The sequence below is a fragment of the Panulirus ornatus genome, chromosome 30, assembly GCF_036320965.1.
Source record: "Panulirus ornatus isolate Po-2019 chromosome 30, ASM3632096v1, whole genome shotgun sequence".
In the NCBI taxonomy this organism is placed as follows: Eukaryota; Metazoa; Arthropoda; class Malacostraca; order Decapoda; family Palinuridae; genus Panulirus; species Panulirus ornatus.
In genome coordinates this window covers 17,627,148-17,643,661 of record NC_092253.1, presented here as the reverse complement: position 1 = coordinate 17,643,661, position 16,514 = coordinate 17,627,148, and the positions used below count along the sequence as shown (strand labels likewise).

The 16,514-nt window shown below is 37.8% G+C and overlaps 1 protein-coding gene across 1 annotated transcript in view; it reads left to right on the top strand.

Moving 5' to 3' along the window:
- The first annotated feature begins 1,307 nt into the window (after window positions 1-1,307).
- The window catches only part of LOC139758429 (bolA-like protein 3), a 40,374-nt gene continuing 25,167 nt past the window's right edge, over window positions 1,308-16,514 (top strand). Inside the window, exon 1 of the mRNA XM_071679828.1 lies at window positions 1,308-1,465. Within this exon, the coding sequence (XP_071535929.1) occupies window positions 1,412-1,465 (54 nt within the window). The 5' untranslated portion in view covers window positions 1,308-1,411. The remainder of the gene's footprint in view (window positions 1,466-16,514) is intronic.

The following is a 16,514-nucleotide window of genomic DNA, read 5'->3' as shown; positions in this document are numbered from 1 at the left end:
AAAGACGGTAACGATCGTACTCGGTTAATTGCTCCCAACATCATGTCAGTACTGACCCTATTTCGGTGTTTAGTTTCCACGTTAATTACAGTGGAGAGTATTCTCTAAACTACCGTGTTTGCTAATAGGGGGTTGTTAGGCTAGCCAAATCAGCTAGTTCTCTGAAGTTTTGCTTTCCCGCTGAGCTCTTATATTGCAATATTCTTGACCAGAAAGAAGGAGCTTGGCTGTCAAAAACAGACTCCTCAGTCCATGGTAATTGTATAGTAGTTTTCTAAACTATTGTTCAAAAAACAGACTCCTCAGTCCATGGTAATTGTATAGTAGTTTTCTAAACTGTTGTTAAAAAAGATCTTCATTAGAATTTGGAAGGTGAGGTAGAGGGAGGCTTATTGCTGAAGTAATTTTTTTTTTCTACTTGATTTATCCTAACAGTAATGATGACAAGTGAGAAATTAAGAAGAAATCATACCATTGTTCTAACTAATGATGGCGAGCGAGAAATTAAGAAGCAATTATAACATTATGATGACTCATGATGGCGAGTGAAAAAATCATGCTATCATGTTTTTGAAATTTACATAGTATTGAATGTATTGATATTTTTCAAACTTTGGCCCAATTTCGGCTGAATAGTTTGGCTGTAGTTCATGTATTTTTCGACCAAGCAAATATTCTCAAGGCCAAGTTACCGGAATTTGGCCGAAAAATCGGCCAACCACGTTATGCATTTCATGTCACTCCCTCACCCTGTCTGTCTAAGGTTAGATAATATAATATGTCTCCAGAGTTCAAAAGTACAGAACTCTATCCTTGCTGTGTATAATAAATAGATAATTTATACAATTAATAGGTAATTACATACCAGACATTTTTGCCTTTCACTTTACCTAATACCCCGCACTACTTTTTTTTTTTGTATGTGAATCAATGATAAACCGAAACTCTTTAATATCTGAAAACGAAAACTGTCATGTGTGATATAAGTGAAAAACTTAAATGTTTTCTTGTAGATCCACAAATCATTCCATCAACGTGGCTCATGTATTTTTCTCTAGAAATAATGTAATATGATAAAATGGATGAAATCACACATCATATTTTGCATCCTAGAAAAAAAAATAATGTTTGTTTTGGTAATTGAGAACCTTGTGTAACTGGTGAACAATGGTCGTTATTTCATCATGAGGTAAGGTATTGATCATTATTTAAAGTGAACTAATTTCACCTGAATATCACATTATGTAAATTAAGAGTCGTTACCACTCAAACATATACTCTATAAAGCAAATTTTTTTTTAGTGTAATGGTAACAGGGTGTTATTCATGTACTTTACCATAAAGTGAACTAGTTTAGTATTGAGGTGAAGTAGTTAGGTATAGGAAGTTATTCTTAGTGAGCCGTTGAACAATGTTCAGTCTTAAGCGCATGAAACACATTTGTTCTCCTTATATGAGGATACAGGTAAGGTTGTTATGCTAAGTTCTATAGAGATATGTTGTGTATGTTCTACCATTTTGTTAAGGTTAATTGAAAAAAACAATAACAAAAAAAGTTGGTCGTCATGCACGTACATATTTATTCACTGAAAAGGAAAATAGTTGCTTTACAAGTGTTAAATGGTAACCTAACCTAGATATGCTGAAAATTGTTATGTAACTGATACACTGTATTTTGTAACGCAATACAACTGGTAGTAATGTTTCTATGGTCATTGTTAAGGACTTAGAATGAACTTATGGACCTCTGAGGAATACGTATCAAGGAATTCCCTTTACTTAGCAGGTTATCTAGACTAGGTGATCATGATTTAAACCATTACATTATATACAACGGTAATAGTTACAAGGGAGGGGGTATGAAGATCAGGGAAAATGACATGTAATTAAGGGATACGCTTCCAGAAATCAACAAAACTTAAGGAAACCTTCTTTACCTTACCCGGAGTTACCTAGACTTACTATGATATGGATGGTATTGGAAAATAGTTACAATTTCATGTATTTTGCATTCAGTTGCTGGGGAGTTACTTTGCTGTGTTGAATGTTTACCAAATGTGTATTTCTGCAACTGCTGCAAGCAATTTGACAAGTGAAAGATGATGACAACCGTTTGTGTATTTCGAGGCTGTTGTAGATTAAGGTAAGTCTCTGCCCCTTCACGTGAGGTTTGGTTAAGTTTTCACATATTGATTTATACTAGTGATTCACTTACTTTTGCCTCACATTGTACATGATAATCATAGCCCTTGTATCATGTTTTACGGAAAAAACTCTTACTTAGATATAAAGAGTCCATTGATATGCTTTTCATAAGTTGTTTCGGCAAAGTTCCGGTATATAATTGGACAAAACCTTGAAATATGCAAAAATTAGCCAAAATACACTTGATTTGATAGAATATTGTGATAATAGATGTTTTTTTTGCTTTACTATTTTTAGATTGGTCTCTCAGACATTAGTTCACATCTTGAATAATGAAATGATATAGAACAGATCCTTCTTTTGTAATAAAAGAGCAGCATAAAATGATAATAGAACAACCAAAAAAAAAAGTGATATAAGCCTAATCATAATCAGGGAGGAAAAAAAAAACCCTTTGGTGGTAACAAATTGGTAAGAAAGTGGTAAGTGCTTGAAGCAACATAGTGTTAACACGTCTTACTAGATGGTGATGTCACTTTCTTTATATAGTATTATGGTAAACATAAAGTCCACTTTGTGTACAGTATCTCCATTGCCTGTAAAGATGTTTATGTAATTTGATGATCTCTGCTCATTCTTATTGATATATATGCTTAACTGATTATACAGTGGTTGTTAGGTCATGTTATTACGTGGTTACTTTATGTACTGGTTAGTGTTACAAACTGTCATGCATGCACCCAATCAAACCTGCATAATTTTGAATCCTGTTTGTAATATATGCCGTGTCAAGTTGGCTTCAGTTGAAGAAGGCAGAGGAATTGAGAGAAATAGCATTTCCAAAAGTGGGACCAAACTATTCTTGTTCCAACAGTACAGAATTGCACCTTAATTCCGTGCAAAGTCCTTTTAAAAAAAATATGATGTAATTGCCTGCTACAAAATCAACAAATAGTACAAATACAGTATCATGTAATGGAAATATAATTTCCATATAATCTGAAATAATTATCATTACAGCTTTCCCCAAAACAAAAACAAAAAAAATGAAAGTAAGATGAAATAGCACTGAATAAACAGCACAACATTACTCATAGATAGGCAAATTACAGAGATTGCTTTTACATTTTACATAGAAAGATTGACCAAGTGGATATATGTGTCGGACGTGGAGGGAACGAGGAGAAGTGGGAGACCAAATTGGAGGTGGAAAGATGGAGTGAAAAAGATTTTGTGTGATCGGGGCCTGAACATGCAGGAAGGTGAAAGGCGGGCAAGGAATAGAGTGAAGTAGATCGATGTGGTATACCGGGGTTGACGTGCTGTCAGTGGATTGAATCAGGGCATGTGAAGCGTCTGGGGTAAAGCATGGAAAGCTGCGTAGGTATGTATATTTGCGTGTGTGGACATATGTATATACATGTGTATGGGGGTGGGTTGGGCCATTTCTTTCGTCTGTTTCCTTGCGCTACCTCGCAAACGCGGGAGACAGCAAAAAAAAAAAAAAAAAAAAAAAAAAAAAAAAAAAAGAAGATATAACCTCTTAGGGGTTATACTCATCTACCTCTAGATGTTCTAACCTCTCTGAAATCATGCTTACTCCTCTTTGGTGTACCTTACCCATTTGTGTCCACTGCCCTTCTTCCAGTTCAGCTTGTCTACTGTTGATCCCGTGTCACAGGACCTTCTTCATGACATATATCACTTAGTTTGTCATCATAACCTTTGGCATGTTTTAGAGAATTTGGGCGTTCTGCTGTCTAATGCAGTTGCTGCCTATTTCTTATTTAAATCTGACCATCACTATTCATAACCAAATATGATCTAGAAGAAACCACTAAACCCTTTTTTAACTTTTACTAGTGCCGTCATTGATTCTAACCACATTTCCCTCTTCCAGTTCAAGTAATATCTTAGAGCATCTATCATAATAAAGTTTCTGCCTATCTTGTGAGTCTTGAAGTAGGTGTCTGATAGTCAGTGGGTCATGTGTGTCTGGTCGTAACAAGTCTTCTGAAGTGGGGAGTGTGGATTGTGTTCTCCTGCCAAACAGTAAGTGACTGGGACTTGCTGTCCCCACAACAGGAGGATTTCTATAACCCAGCACACTTAGATAAGGATCCTTGCCCTCTTTTGCTGCCTCCATCAGCCTCTTTATTGTCTTATGCTTTTTTCTGCTAGACCATTTTTTGGATGATAAGGGGATGAAGCTGTGTGGTCTTTTCCACATGACCTGCAGAATTCTGTAAATTCTACAGCTGTGAACTGTGGGCCATTGTCACTGCGAATAGTCTGAGGTATTCCATGCCTAGCAAAATGATACTTACAGTATTTCACAATAGTACTAGAATGAGTATTTTCTAACATTTCAAACGAAATATTTGCTGTAATAATCATCAAGCAACAGGTACCTCTTCCCTTTCATCTCATATAAATGAACTCCAAATTTTTGCCAAGGGAGTTTAAGGACTTCATGAGGCATCAATGGCTCCCTTGCTTGATGGCTACTATAAGCATTACAGGTGTCACAAGCACTGATCTGATGGTCCTTAAGTTCAGACCCCATTTCAGGCCAGTACCCAAGATCTCTTGTCATCCTTTAAGACTTTTCTGTACCTTGAGATTTGTGAATGTGTTTGAGGACCTTACTTCTTAGTTCCTTAGGCACTACAATTCTTTTCATTTTATGCAGCATTCTATCTACATAAGTTATCTCTGTTATTCCATAAGGCATAGATTTCTACTGGAGTGTCTCTCTTACAATCAGGCCATCCCTCTAATGTGAATTCTTTAAGAGTCTGCAGTACTCTGTCTTCCTTAATCATAATTTTAAGAACCTTCAAGCTTATACCTGCAGCATTTAGCCATTCATAAGTTACTAGATTTACTTGAGCCTCTAGATCATCATTTTGCACTTCTTCAGCCCAGCTGACTCTACTCAGAGCATCAGCTATATGCTTGTCCTTCCCTCTTTTATAATGTACCTCTAAGGAGTATTTCTGGAGTCTAATAAGCATTCTCTGTAACCTAGAGCACTTCTTGAAAATGCTATCTAAGGGTTTATGATCAGTTTCTACAACTACATTACTTCTTCCATATAAATAAAAATGAAATTTTTCAGTTCCAGAAACAATGGCCAGCAACTCCTTTTCAATATAAGCATAATTTCTCTGAGTTTTAGTGAGGGATTTTGCTAGCTTAGGCAATAGGGTGATCTTCCTGAAGAATACAAGCCCTTATAGCATACTCTGAGGCATCAACACTCAAGGTTACAGGCTTAGATACATCATAATACCTCAGAATTTGTGCTTCATGGACCATTTGCTTAAGTTTCAGAAAACATTTCTCTTGTAGTTCATCCCATATAAATTATCCAATAACGTCAGAGGTTCATTTATTTCAGACATATTGGGAACAGACTTTCCCAAGTAGTTTATCATTCCTAGGAATCTAAGTAACTCTTGCTTATCCTTAGGAGTTGGAAAATTATTCAGTTTCTACCTTCTTAAGATCTGGTCTCAACCCTTCTGCTGTTAATACATGGCCCACAATCAAGGTTACTGGCTTAGATACTTCATAATGCCTCAGTCTTCACAGACCATTTGCCTAAGTTTCAGAAAATATTTCTCCTGTGGTTCATCCCATTGAAATTCAGTGTCCTTATCCAATTACCTTCTCAGACACATTGGGAACAGACTTTCCCAAGTAGTTGATTATTTCTAGGAATATCAGTAACTTTTGCTTCACCATAGGAGTTGGAAAATTATTCATAGTTTCTACCTTATTAAGGTCTGTCTCAACCCTTTTGCTGTTAATACATAGCCAATATATTCTACCTGCTCAGTTTTAAGCTTAAGTTTGGCTCAGTTCAGCTTTAGATTTCTTTCCTGGCATCTCTTAAGGACTTTCTCTAGTCTCTCATCATGTTGTGCTTCAAAACTCATAAACTAATTTCCACTCCATGAAGATCATCAAATGATTTCTGGAGCTAGACTTAACCCAAAGGGGAGACATAAGTACCTGTTTCTACCAAAACAAGAGTTGCATGCAAACAGTTTGGATGACTCTTCCTCTAATTATAAACAAGCAGTTTAGAAGACTCTTCAACTGGTTTGATTTGCTAAAACCCCTTGATGGCATCTAACACAGAAAACACCTTAGCATATGCTAAACTGGTTGAATTTCCTCAATTTTTAGGGAGTGGATAATGTTGCCTCTTCAAGGCTTTTTTTAAAGCTCTTTGAGCTAGGCATATTTTTAATTTACTTCCCTTATCCATAATAACCATACTGTGAACCCAATCTGTGGGATTAGATTCTGTGGTGATTACACCTTTCTTTTCCATGTCCTCTAATTCATATTTTAATCTAACTCTCAGAGCAACTGGCACTTTATTGGGTGTATGAGCCACTGGTTTAAATTTTGAATCGACCTCTAGGTGCAGTTCACCTTCAAGGCATCCCAGTCCATCAAATACAACATTACAGAATTGCTCCTTAATCCTGTGCATCATGAAAAGTCCTTTTAAAGAAATGTGATATAATTACCTGCTACAAAAGCATCAAATAATGCAATATCATGAAATGAAAATATGATTTTCATATAAACTGAAATGATTATCATTACACTGATTGCTGCAGCTGGTCCATAGTCCAGCTAGCTGTTCATCCTCCTCTGGATGCTGGTCAATAGAATGGGTACCTGGCATAAACTAGGATGTGTGTGTGTGTGTGCGTGTGTGTGTGTGTGTGTGTGTGTGTGTGTGTGTGTGTGTGTGTGTGTGTGTGTATTGCATATACTCATATGTACATAAAAGATGTGGTACACATACACAATAAGAAGATAAGGCAACTTAATGTAGAACTCTGTCCCCATAAAACACAATTAGTAATCACACACACACAAGATATGGAGTCTGATAATTGTGGACTCCCTCCTTTCCTTCCTGTACAGTACAAATAGGTAATTACACACACATACACACTTGCACTCGTTGAGTGATGATGGCACAATGGTTGATAGCTTCCTTTATCTATGTTTTATTTTGAATCTGATATTATGAATACTTATGCATTGAATCTTTGCAGTATCCTTTCTGTCTTGTACCTTGGGTTAGAAGTAATAATCATATGCAAACTGATTATCAAATGTATTTCAAGTATATTTTGTATTCTTTTTTGGTAGGTATACTTCAGTATAGTTTTTATTGTGAATCATAAATTTATAATTTCAATTTTTCTTGACACTGTAGCATCATAAACCTTCCACAGGACTGCTTCTAGGTTTTAGATGTGTCAGTCTACTTTTTCTGAAAAATAAAGTCAACTGTACGATTTTAAATCAGTTAAACTCTTGTATGTTATTTTTTCTTAATTTCATACATATTTAGTTTTTTGAATGTTTGACACATACTGCATCAAGAGAAGAGCTGAATCAGGAAGTAACAGTGAAAAAAGATGAAACAGTCAACTAACTGGCTGTGTGTGTGGGTAGGGTCACCTTCCCTGTAATGTACTTGATTCCAGGCCACTTAGCACAATTTAGGTCAGTCATTCAAATGGGAAATTTAGTCCATCAGTTTCAGTGTTACATTTCTGCCATTAATCATTTTGTTAAGCAAATACATGTTACAACTTCCCTCCTTAGATGCTAAGTTGGATATATCATTACAAAAAAAGATATTTTAATATGCTTTATGTTTACCACCTTAATAGTTACTCCCATAACTTTCTTTTCTTTCTTTCATAAGTGTGTGAAGTTTCCTACATTAGCTAGGTAGCATCATGAACTGACATATTACAAAGAAAAGGTATCAGTTGCTTACATCCATTCTCCAGCTATCATGTGTAATGCACTAGAATTTGATTCTCCCATCAACAACCAGGACCCACAGACTTTTTAATGGTTTAACCCTGTTGCTTCATATGCCCTGGTTCAATCCATTGACAGAACCGTTTCTTTTGTGTACCATGTCACTCCTGTTTACTTGATCCCTTGTGTGCTTTTCACACTCCTGTGTGTTCATTCCCAGAGCCCTCAAATTCATATTCACTCCTTCCTTCCATTACCAATTCAGTCTCTTCCTTCTTGTACTTTCAACTTCTGATACATATCATCAGTCAACTTCATGCTCATTTTATAAATATGTCCAAACCATTTCATCATACCCTCTCATTACTTACTTGAGAAACCCTCCTCACACCTCATGTTGTCCGTAGACGGTTCATTTCCAAAACGTTCACTCTCTTCTGTACATTCTCTTTTATAGCCCATATCTTCTATCCATACAACACGACTGTCTGGAAGACTATACCTTCAAACATCCCATTTTTGCTTGTCCAGGTAGTAATCTCTCTTCCCACACATTCCATGTTGCCCCTTTATTCATCCTATGACTCACCTCCACTGCCATGTCAACTCTCAACGATTTAAAATACTTCACTACCTCCAAGATTTCTCCATTCAAACTCACACTGCAACTAAGTTGTTTTTATACTGTTAAACGTAACAATATTGCTTTCACTCACATTTGCTTGACTTTTTTCTCTTAATTACTCAGACCCAACTTCCGTACTTTCTCTCTCAAATCTTCTACCAGTGCTGTGTCATCAGCAAATAGCAACTGACTCATCTCCCAGACTCCCCCAACCCCCAGCTGACTGCATGTATGCCCTCTTAACAACACTTTTGCATTTGATTCCCTCACCACTCCATGCATAAACAAGTTAACAGCCATGGTGACATTACACATCCCTGCTGCAAACCCACCTTTTCCTGGAACCACTCATCCTTCTCTCTATCTACGTGCACACACACCTTTCTCTCACTTGCCATATATTCATAAGCTCTTTCATGAAGCATGCTTTCTCCAGATCCATAAATGCTAAAATGAAATCTATCTGTTTATCTGAAGTATTTCTCTCCTACATTTTTCAAAGTAAACACCTGATCCACACATCCTCTACCACTCCTGAAACGACGCTGTTACTCCCCGGTCTGATGTTTAGTGCTATCTGAAATCACACTATTACTCCCAAATCTGATGCTTAATGTATACCACCTCCCTTAGTCACTACTCTTTACAACTTAATAAGGTAAACTCAACACACTTATACTTCTGTGATTCAAACATGCACCTTTGTTCTCCTTGCTTCTATACAGTGGCATTATACATGCATTCTGCTAATTTTCAGGTAACCATGATACATACATTTTGTAAAAATCCAAATTTACAAATCTACAACACGATCATCCCCTTTCTTAAGAAATTCAACTGCAAAAGCTGCCTTGCTATGTTTCAGCTGGAGCAAGGCTTTCTCCACATCTCTTTTCGCCATAGTGCTTGCCATGACTCTCTCATCCTGGCCCATACGCCTTTCATCTACCACTATATAATCAAACACCTTCAAAAAGCAAGAGAACAAATGGGAACATCTGTGAAGGGAGCAAGTGGGGAAGTTACAACTACCCCTTACTCACTCCTCATCTTCACCTCACCACTGTTTGTTACCACTTACCTATTTGCCCACCCCTTCACTGATGTTCCATTTGTTCTCTTGTATTTCCGACTTATTCTTCATCCAAAATGTTCTTTTCCCTTCATCATTCGTCATGTGTCTAGGTCCTTATGAACTAATGAGTGCCCATCTTTAATCACCTTTCATTTTTACGTGCATCTGTTTGGGGCTCACTTCCCTATACTTTTGCACATATACCCACAATGCCTCCTGCAGAATTGCTACTCCTTCCTTAGCTCACACCCTTACTCCTAAGACATTCTCAGATCATTTTTCCCCTTATGCCTGAACTTTTTTTTCACTCACATGTAGACATTCAGGTTCCTTTCCTTAGACACATTACCTATCTCTCCTTTCCTCTCATCTTGATTACATTTAGACACCCAAGCCTTCTTTAAATATACTGATGAAAATTATGTACTTTTGATTTTTTTCATATATTTCTTTTATCATTTTGGGTTTACCAAACCACCTGTAATACTGTTCTAACCTTCTTGCATCAGTTGGGTTGGTGAGTTCCTTAGTCCTGTCAAATTGGTTCTTTCCCATTCCTTTGATGAAGTTCCAGTTTATTAGACTGCTTATTATTGATTTTGTCATAAATATTTGTTCTTGCATTGGAAAAATACATATAGTTCATCAATAAAGCTGTGTCTAGATCACTGGGGTGTCTGTCATCAATTCCCTTGTTAGTGGCTCTATGTATATGTTGAAGTATTATGATATATCATTATATCATTACTCAGTTATGATTATGATTATGATTATGACAGTCATAAGTATGAGCCAGAATCATTAATGATTAATGTATACATTTAATATCATAACAAATACTGTAATGGAAGAACAGGGCATCTTCAGAAGCAGTGGAGACATGGAATGAGTTGCGACAAAATATTACATAAATAAGAAGATATACCACCACCTGGGGAGGCATGTCATCACTGTGCTGTTTTTAGTACTTCCAGATATCTTACTAATACACTACCACCAGAAGTTTTCTATTTCTTCCAAGTTAATGGCCTCTATCTTGTTTCTTGGTTGTTTTAGTGATCTTTTATGATGTTCTGTTTCATTAGAGAGATTTTTTCACTTTATTATTTCACTATTTGAATATGTTTGTTGGTGTCTGAAAGACCAATAACATGAGAGCATTAAGGCAAAATGATTATATTTTCTTTGGTTACTAATCTCTTCTTTTTTATATCAGTTAGTGTTCTTCCAGCTCATCTGAATATAACTTAGGTAATTTGAATGGCATACACCTTGTTATTAAATAACTTTTGGCCAACTTTTGCTGATTTTGGCATGTTTCAGGGTTGTGTCACACTTTAGTAGTGAACTCTTTATACATGGTAAAAGTGATTCAGACCAGGGCAGCATGATTTTTTTACATGATTTTTTCCCATATGAAAAGACGTTTGATGATCAAGTAAGATGTTAGGTTGAACTAAATGAATCACTAGTATAAATCAATGGGAACTATGAAAAACATCACCTGACCTCATACAAGATATACTTAAATATTCATTATGCTACTCTCTTTGAACACTGCACACATTTCACAAACTAACTTCCTTGTTGCTGATTGCAAATAACACTCACATTTTTCAAAATTAACATTGAAAATGTAAGTTTATTTTGCTCGAGGAAGTTAGGTGAGGTTTTTTTCAGGTTCTCTTGATTTCTAGAACTGTATCCTTTACCTTTTCCCCACTTTTCTGAGATCATCATAACTCTCCCTTTATCATTATCTATTATGGCATAGTTATGCTTCAAATTATGTTACTCAGGCTAGATTATTTCTACTAAGTATAAAGAGTTCACTGGCAAGTTGTTAGAAGCAGTGAAAAGTTTTTATCGAGGATGTAAGGCATGTGTACGTGTAGGAAGAGAGGAAAGTGATTTGTTCTCAGTGAATGTAGGTTTGCAGCAGGGGTGTGTGATGTCTCCATGGTTGTTTAATTTGTTTATGGATGGGGTTGTTAGGGAGGTGAATGCAAGAGTTTTGGAAAGAGGGGCTAGTATGAAGTCTGTTGTGGATGAGAGAGCTTGGGAAGTGAGTCAGTTGTTGTTCGCTGATGATACAGCGCTGGTGGCTGATTCATGTGAGAAACTGCAGAAGCTGGTGACTGAGTTTGGTAAAGTGTGTGAAATAAGAAAGTTAAGAGTAAATGTGAATAAGAGCAAGGTTATTAGGTACAGTAGGGTTGAGGGTCAAGTCAATTGGGAGGTAAGTTTGAATGGAGAAAAACTGGAGGAAGTAAAGTGTTTTAGATATCTGGGAGTGGATCTGGCAGCAGATGGAACCATGGAAGCGGAAGTGAATCATAGGGTGGGGGAGGGGGCGAAAATCCTTGGAGCCTTGAAGAATGTGTGGAAGTCGAGAACATTATCTCGGAAAGCAAAAATGGGTATGTTTGAAGGAATAGTGGTTCCAACAATGTTGTATGGTTGCGAGGCGTGGGCTATGGATAGAGTTGTGCGCAGGAGGGTGGATGTGCTGGAAATGAGATGTTTGAGGACAATGTGTGGTGTGAGGTGGTTTGATCGAGTAAATAATGTAAGGGTAAGAGAGATGTGTGGAAATAAAAAGAGTGTGGTTGAGAAAGCAGAAGAGGGTGTTTTGAAATGGTTTGGGCACATGTAGAGAATGAGTGAGGAAAGATTGACCAAGAGAATATATGTGTCGGAGGTGGAGGAAACGAGGAGAAGTGGGAGACCAAATTGGAGGTGGAAAGATGGAGTGAAAAAGATTTTGTGTGATCGGGGCCTGAACATGCAGGAGGGTGAAAGAAGGGCAAGGAATAGAGTGAATTGGATCGATGTGGTATACCGGGGTTGATGTGCTGTCAGTGGATTGAATCAGGGCATGTGATCGTCTGGGGTAAACCATGGAAAGTTGTGTGGGGCCTGGATGTGGAAAGGGAGCTGTGGTTTCGGGCATTATTGCATGACAGCTAGAGACTGAGTGTGAACGAATGGGGCCTTTGTTGTCTTTTCCTAGTGCTACCTCGCACACATGAGGGGTAAGGGGGATGGTATTCCATGTGTGGCGAGGTGGCGATGGGAATGAATAAAGGCAGACAGTGTGAATTGTGTGCATGGATATATATGTATGTGTCTGTGTGTGTATATATATGTGTACATTGAGATGTATAGGTATGTATATTTGCGTGTGTGGACGTGTATGTATATACATCGTGTATGGGGGTGGGTTGGACCATTTCTTTCATCTGTTTCCTTGTGCTACCTCGCAAAGGTGGGAGACAGCGACAAAGCAAAATAAATAGATATAAAGAGTTCACTGATATGTATTGTTTGAAATCCATAAGTTCTTTTAGAGATACCGTTTAACTGATTCTTGATTGGTATATCACTGTTACCCCTAAATTGGTATGGAATATTGATTAGTTACTCTTAAAAAGTTTTTTTTTTTTTTTTTTTTTTTTTATACTTTGTCGCTGTCTCCCGCGTTTGCAAGGTAGCGCAAGGAAACAGACGAAAGAAATGGCCCAACCCCCCCCCCATACACATGCACATACACACGTCCACACACGCAAATATACATACCTACACAGCTTTCCATGGTTTACCCCAGACGCTTCACATGCCTTGATTCAATCCACTGACAGCACGTCAACCCCTGTATACCACATCGCTCCAATTCACTCTATTCCTTGCCCTCCTTTCACCCTCCTGCATGTTCAGGCCCCGATCACACAAAATCTTTTTCACTCCATCTTTCCACCTCCAATTTGGTCTCCCTCTTCTCCTCGTTCCCTCCACCTCCGACACATATATCCTCTTGGTCAATCTTTCCTCACTCATTCTCTCCATGTGCCCAAACCATTTCAAAACACCCTCTTCTGCTCTCTCAACCACGCTCTTTTTATTTCCACACATCTCTCTTACCCTTACGTTACTTACTCGATCAAACCACCTCACACCACACATTGTCCTCAGACATCTCATTTCCAGCACATCCATCCTCCTGCGCACAACTCTATCCATAGCCCACGCCTCGCAACCATACAACATTGTTGGAACCACTATTCCTTCAAACATACCCATTTTTGCTTTCCGAGATAATGTTCTCGACTTCCACACATTTTTCAAGGCTCCCAAAATTTTCGCCCCCTCCCCCACCCTATGATCCACTTCCGCTTCCATGGTTCCATCCGCTGACAGATCCACTCCCAGATATCTAAAAGACTTCACTTCCTCCAGTTTTTCTCCATTCAAACTCACCTCCCAATTGACTTGACCCTCAACCCTACTGTACCTAATAACCTTGCTCTTATTCACATTTACTCTTAACTTTCTTCTTCCACACACTTTACCAAACTCAGTCACCAGCTTCTGCAGTTTCTCACATGAATCAGCCACCAGCGCTGTATCATCAGCGAACAACAACTGACTCACTTCCCAAGCTCTCTCATCCCCAACAGACTTCATACTTGCCCCTCTTTCCAGGACTCTTGCATTTACCTCCCTAACAACCCCATCCATAAACAAATTAAACAACCATGGAGACATCACACACCCCTGCCGCAAACCTACATTCACTGAGAACCAATCACTTTCCTCTCTTCCTACACGTACACATGCCTTACATCCTCGATAAAAACTTTTCACTGCTTCTAACAACTTGCCTCCCACACCATATATTCTTAATACCTTCCACAGAGCATCTCTATCAACTCTATCATATGCCTTCTCCAGATCCATAAATGCTACATACAAATCCATTTGCTTTTCTAAGTATTTCTCACATACATTCTTCAAAGCAAACACCTGATCCACACATCCTCTACCACTTCTGAAACCGCACTGCTCTTCCCCAATCTGATGCTCTGTACATGCCTTCACCCTCTCAATCAATACCCTCCCATATAATTTACCAGGAATACTCAACAAACTTATACCTCTGTAATTTGAGGTAACTTTAAGAAATCATTTTATGCTATTTAAGCAGGGTTTTTCATGACCTGAAGTAGTTCAGTGAAACCTCATTGCCTAAGTTGCATTCATACAATTGGTAGACAAAAGATGCTTGGCATTAGTATTATAAATAAGTTGACAGTTTTGCCAACACATCTTTTATAACGTTTTTTGCAACATTTTGATGAAATAGATATTATTTTGTTTTTCTTCAGATGTAAAGAAAATTATTTACACAATTTTTTTTTTTTTATATTATACTTTGTCGCTGTCTCCCGCGTTTGCGAGGTAGCGCAAGGAAACAGACGAAAGAAATGGCCCCCCCCCCATACACATGTATATACATACGTCCACACACGCAAATATACATACCTACACAGCTTTCCATGGTTTACCCCAGACGCTTCACATGCCTTGATTCAATCCACTGACAGCACGTCAACCCCGGTATACCACATCGCTCCAATTCACTCTATTTATACAAATAGTGAGTAAAACTTACACAGAAATCACTTATGAATTTGCAGGAAAAGGGAAATTTTGGCTGTGGTGGCAGCATCACAAATTATGTAATCATTTGCCTTGAGAGTAAATGTGCATATGTCCTGTGAAGGCATTCAGCACCCATACTCCCTCATTGCAGAACTTAACATAGGAATTATGGCAGGAAATCTCACTTTGTCTATACATATAGCTGGAATGGTTAACCAGGCTCAATATATGTATTGTTGGCTATGGTTGAGAGCCTCCTGGTGATTCCTCCAGGATTTTGGTAAATTAGCAACATTTTAGCTGGTCATTGAAACACTGGATTTTGTCCTATTTGATAAGGTTGCAGTTTATGTCTGCATGGCTTTTAGCTTTGAACAATATGTGATTTTGTTTTGCAATGGTGGTCAGAGAATACATTTACCATTGACAAGCATAATTTGGAATTTTGTATTTTATGGCCGATATTATGTGGGAAAAGTTATTTAGCATTGCATTGAACCTTGATTTTGGAAAGGAATGCTTATGTTTTAGGTGTTTTACATAGTTCATTGTGATTACAGAAATACCTGTAGAGCATGATATGGCACGTTAAGGTACACTCTCGACCCAAATCTCTCAAGTCAGGATGCAAAGCTAGAACCACTCCAGATGTGAGAGCAGTACTCCCTACAAGAATAAATCTTTTGGAAGAAAAATTTTGACATCTAAGTAGGAATCCCAGTTTCTGAAAGGTAGACTTAGCCATTTCCGTAATGTCTATGGGGGAGATAGCTACACTACCATCAGAACAGAAAAGTGAATGAAAGTTAGAACAACAGAAGTTAGAGATGCATTTTGCCAAAGACCAGAGAGACGTATCAGTGGATGATGAGAGAGGTTATGGCACTTCCTTCGAATAAAGGAATGCTTTGTCTCACAGATAATGTGCTTGCAATGATTATGGGCAATGATGAATGCTGAATAGGAGTTAGAGGATGTTTTTATGAGTCCAACATGCCTGATCTTTTGCCTGACTGCTCTTAGAAGAAAATGGTTGAACCTGGATAAGAAGTAGAGGTTGTCTTGGAGGATGTTTAGGAGGGGCTACTGGAGGTGTACATGCCATTAAGATGCATACATTTATGAGAGTATGGTCTGTTGAACCTATTAGGGAGATAATTTGCTCCAGATCACTAAGAATGGAAAACATGAGGGTTTCATTCTTCTAAATGGCAGGAATTCAACCATTCCTTATGGTGAATATTGAATCCCTCCAATTAGAGGATCTTGGTTTATGGGTGAGAGGATGCCACAGTATCATGGCAGGAGTTTAGACAGTTGAAGAAAGATATAATATTTGTAGAATTTGGAGAGCAGTATGTGAAACAAAGGAGATATGTGGTAGTTGGGAGACAGATCTTAAACCAGATAGTATGA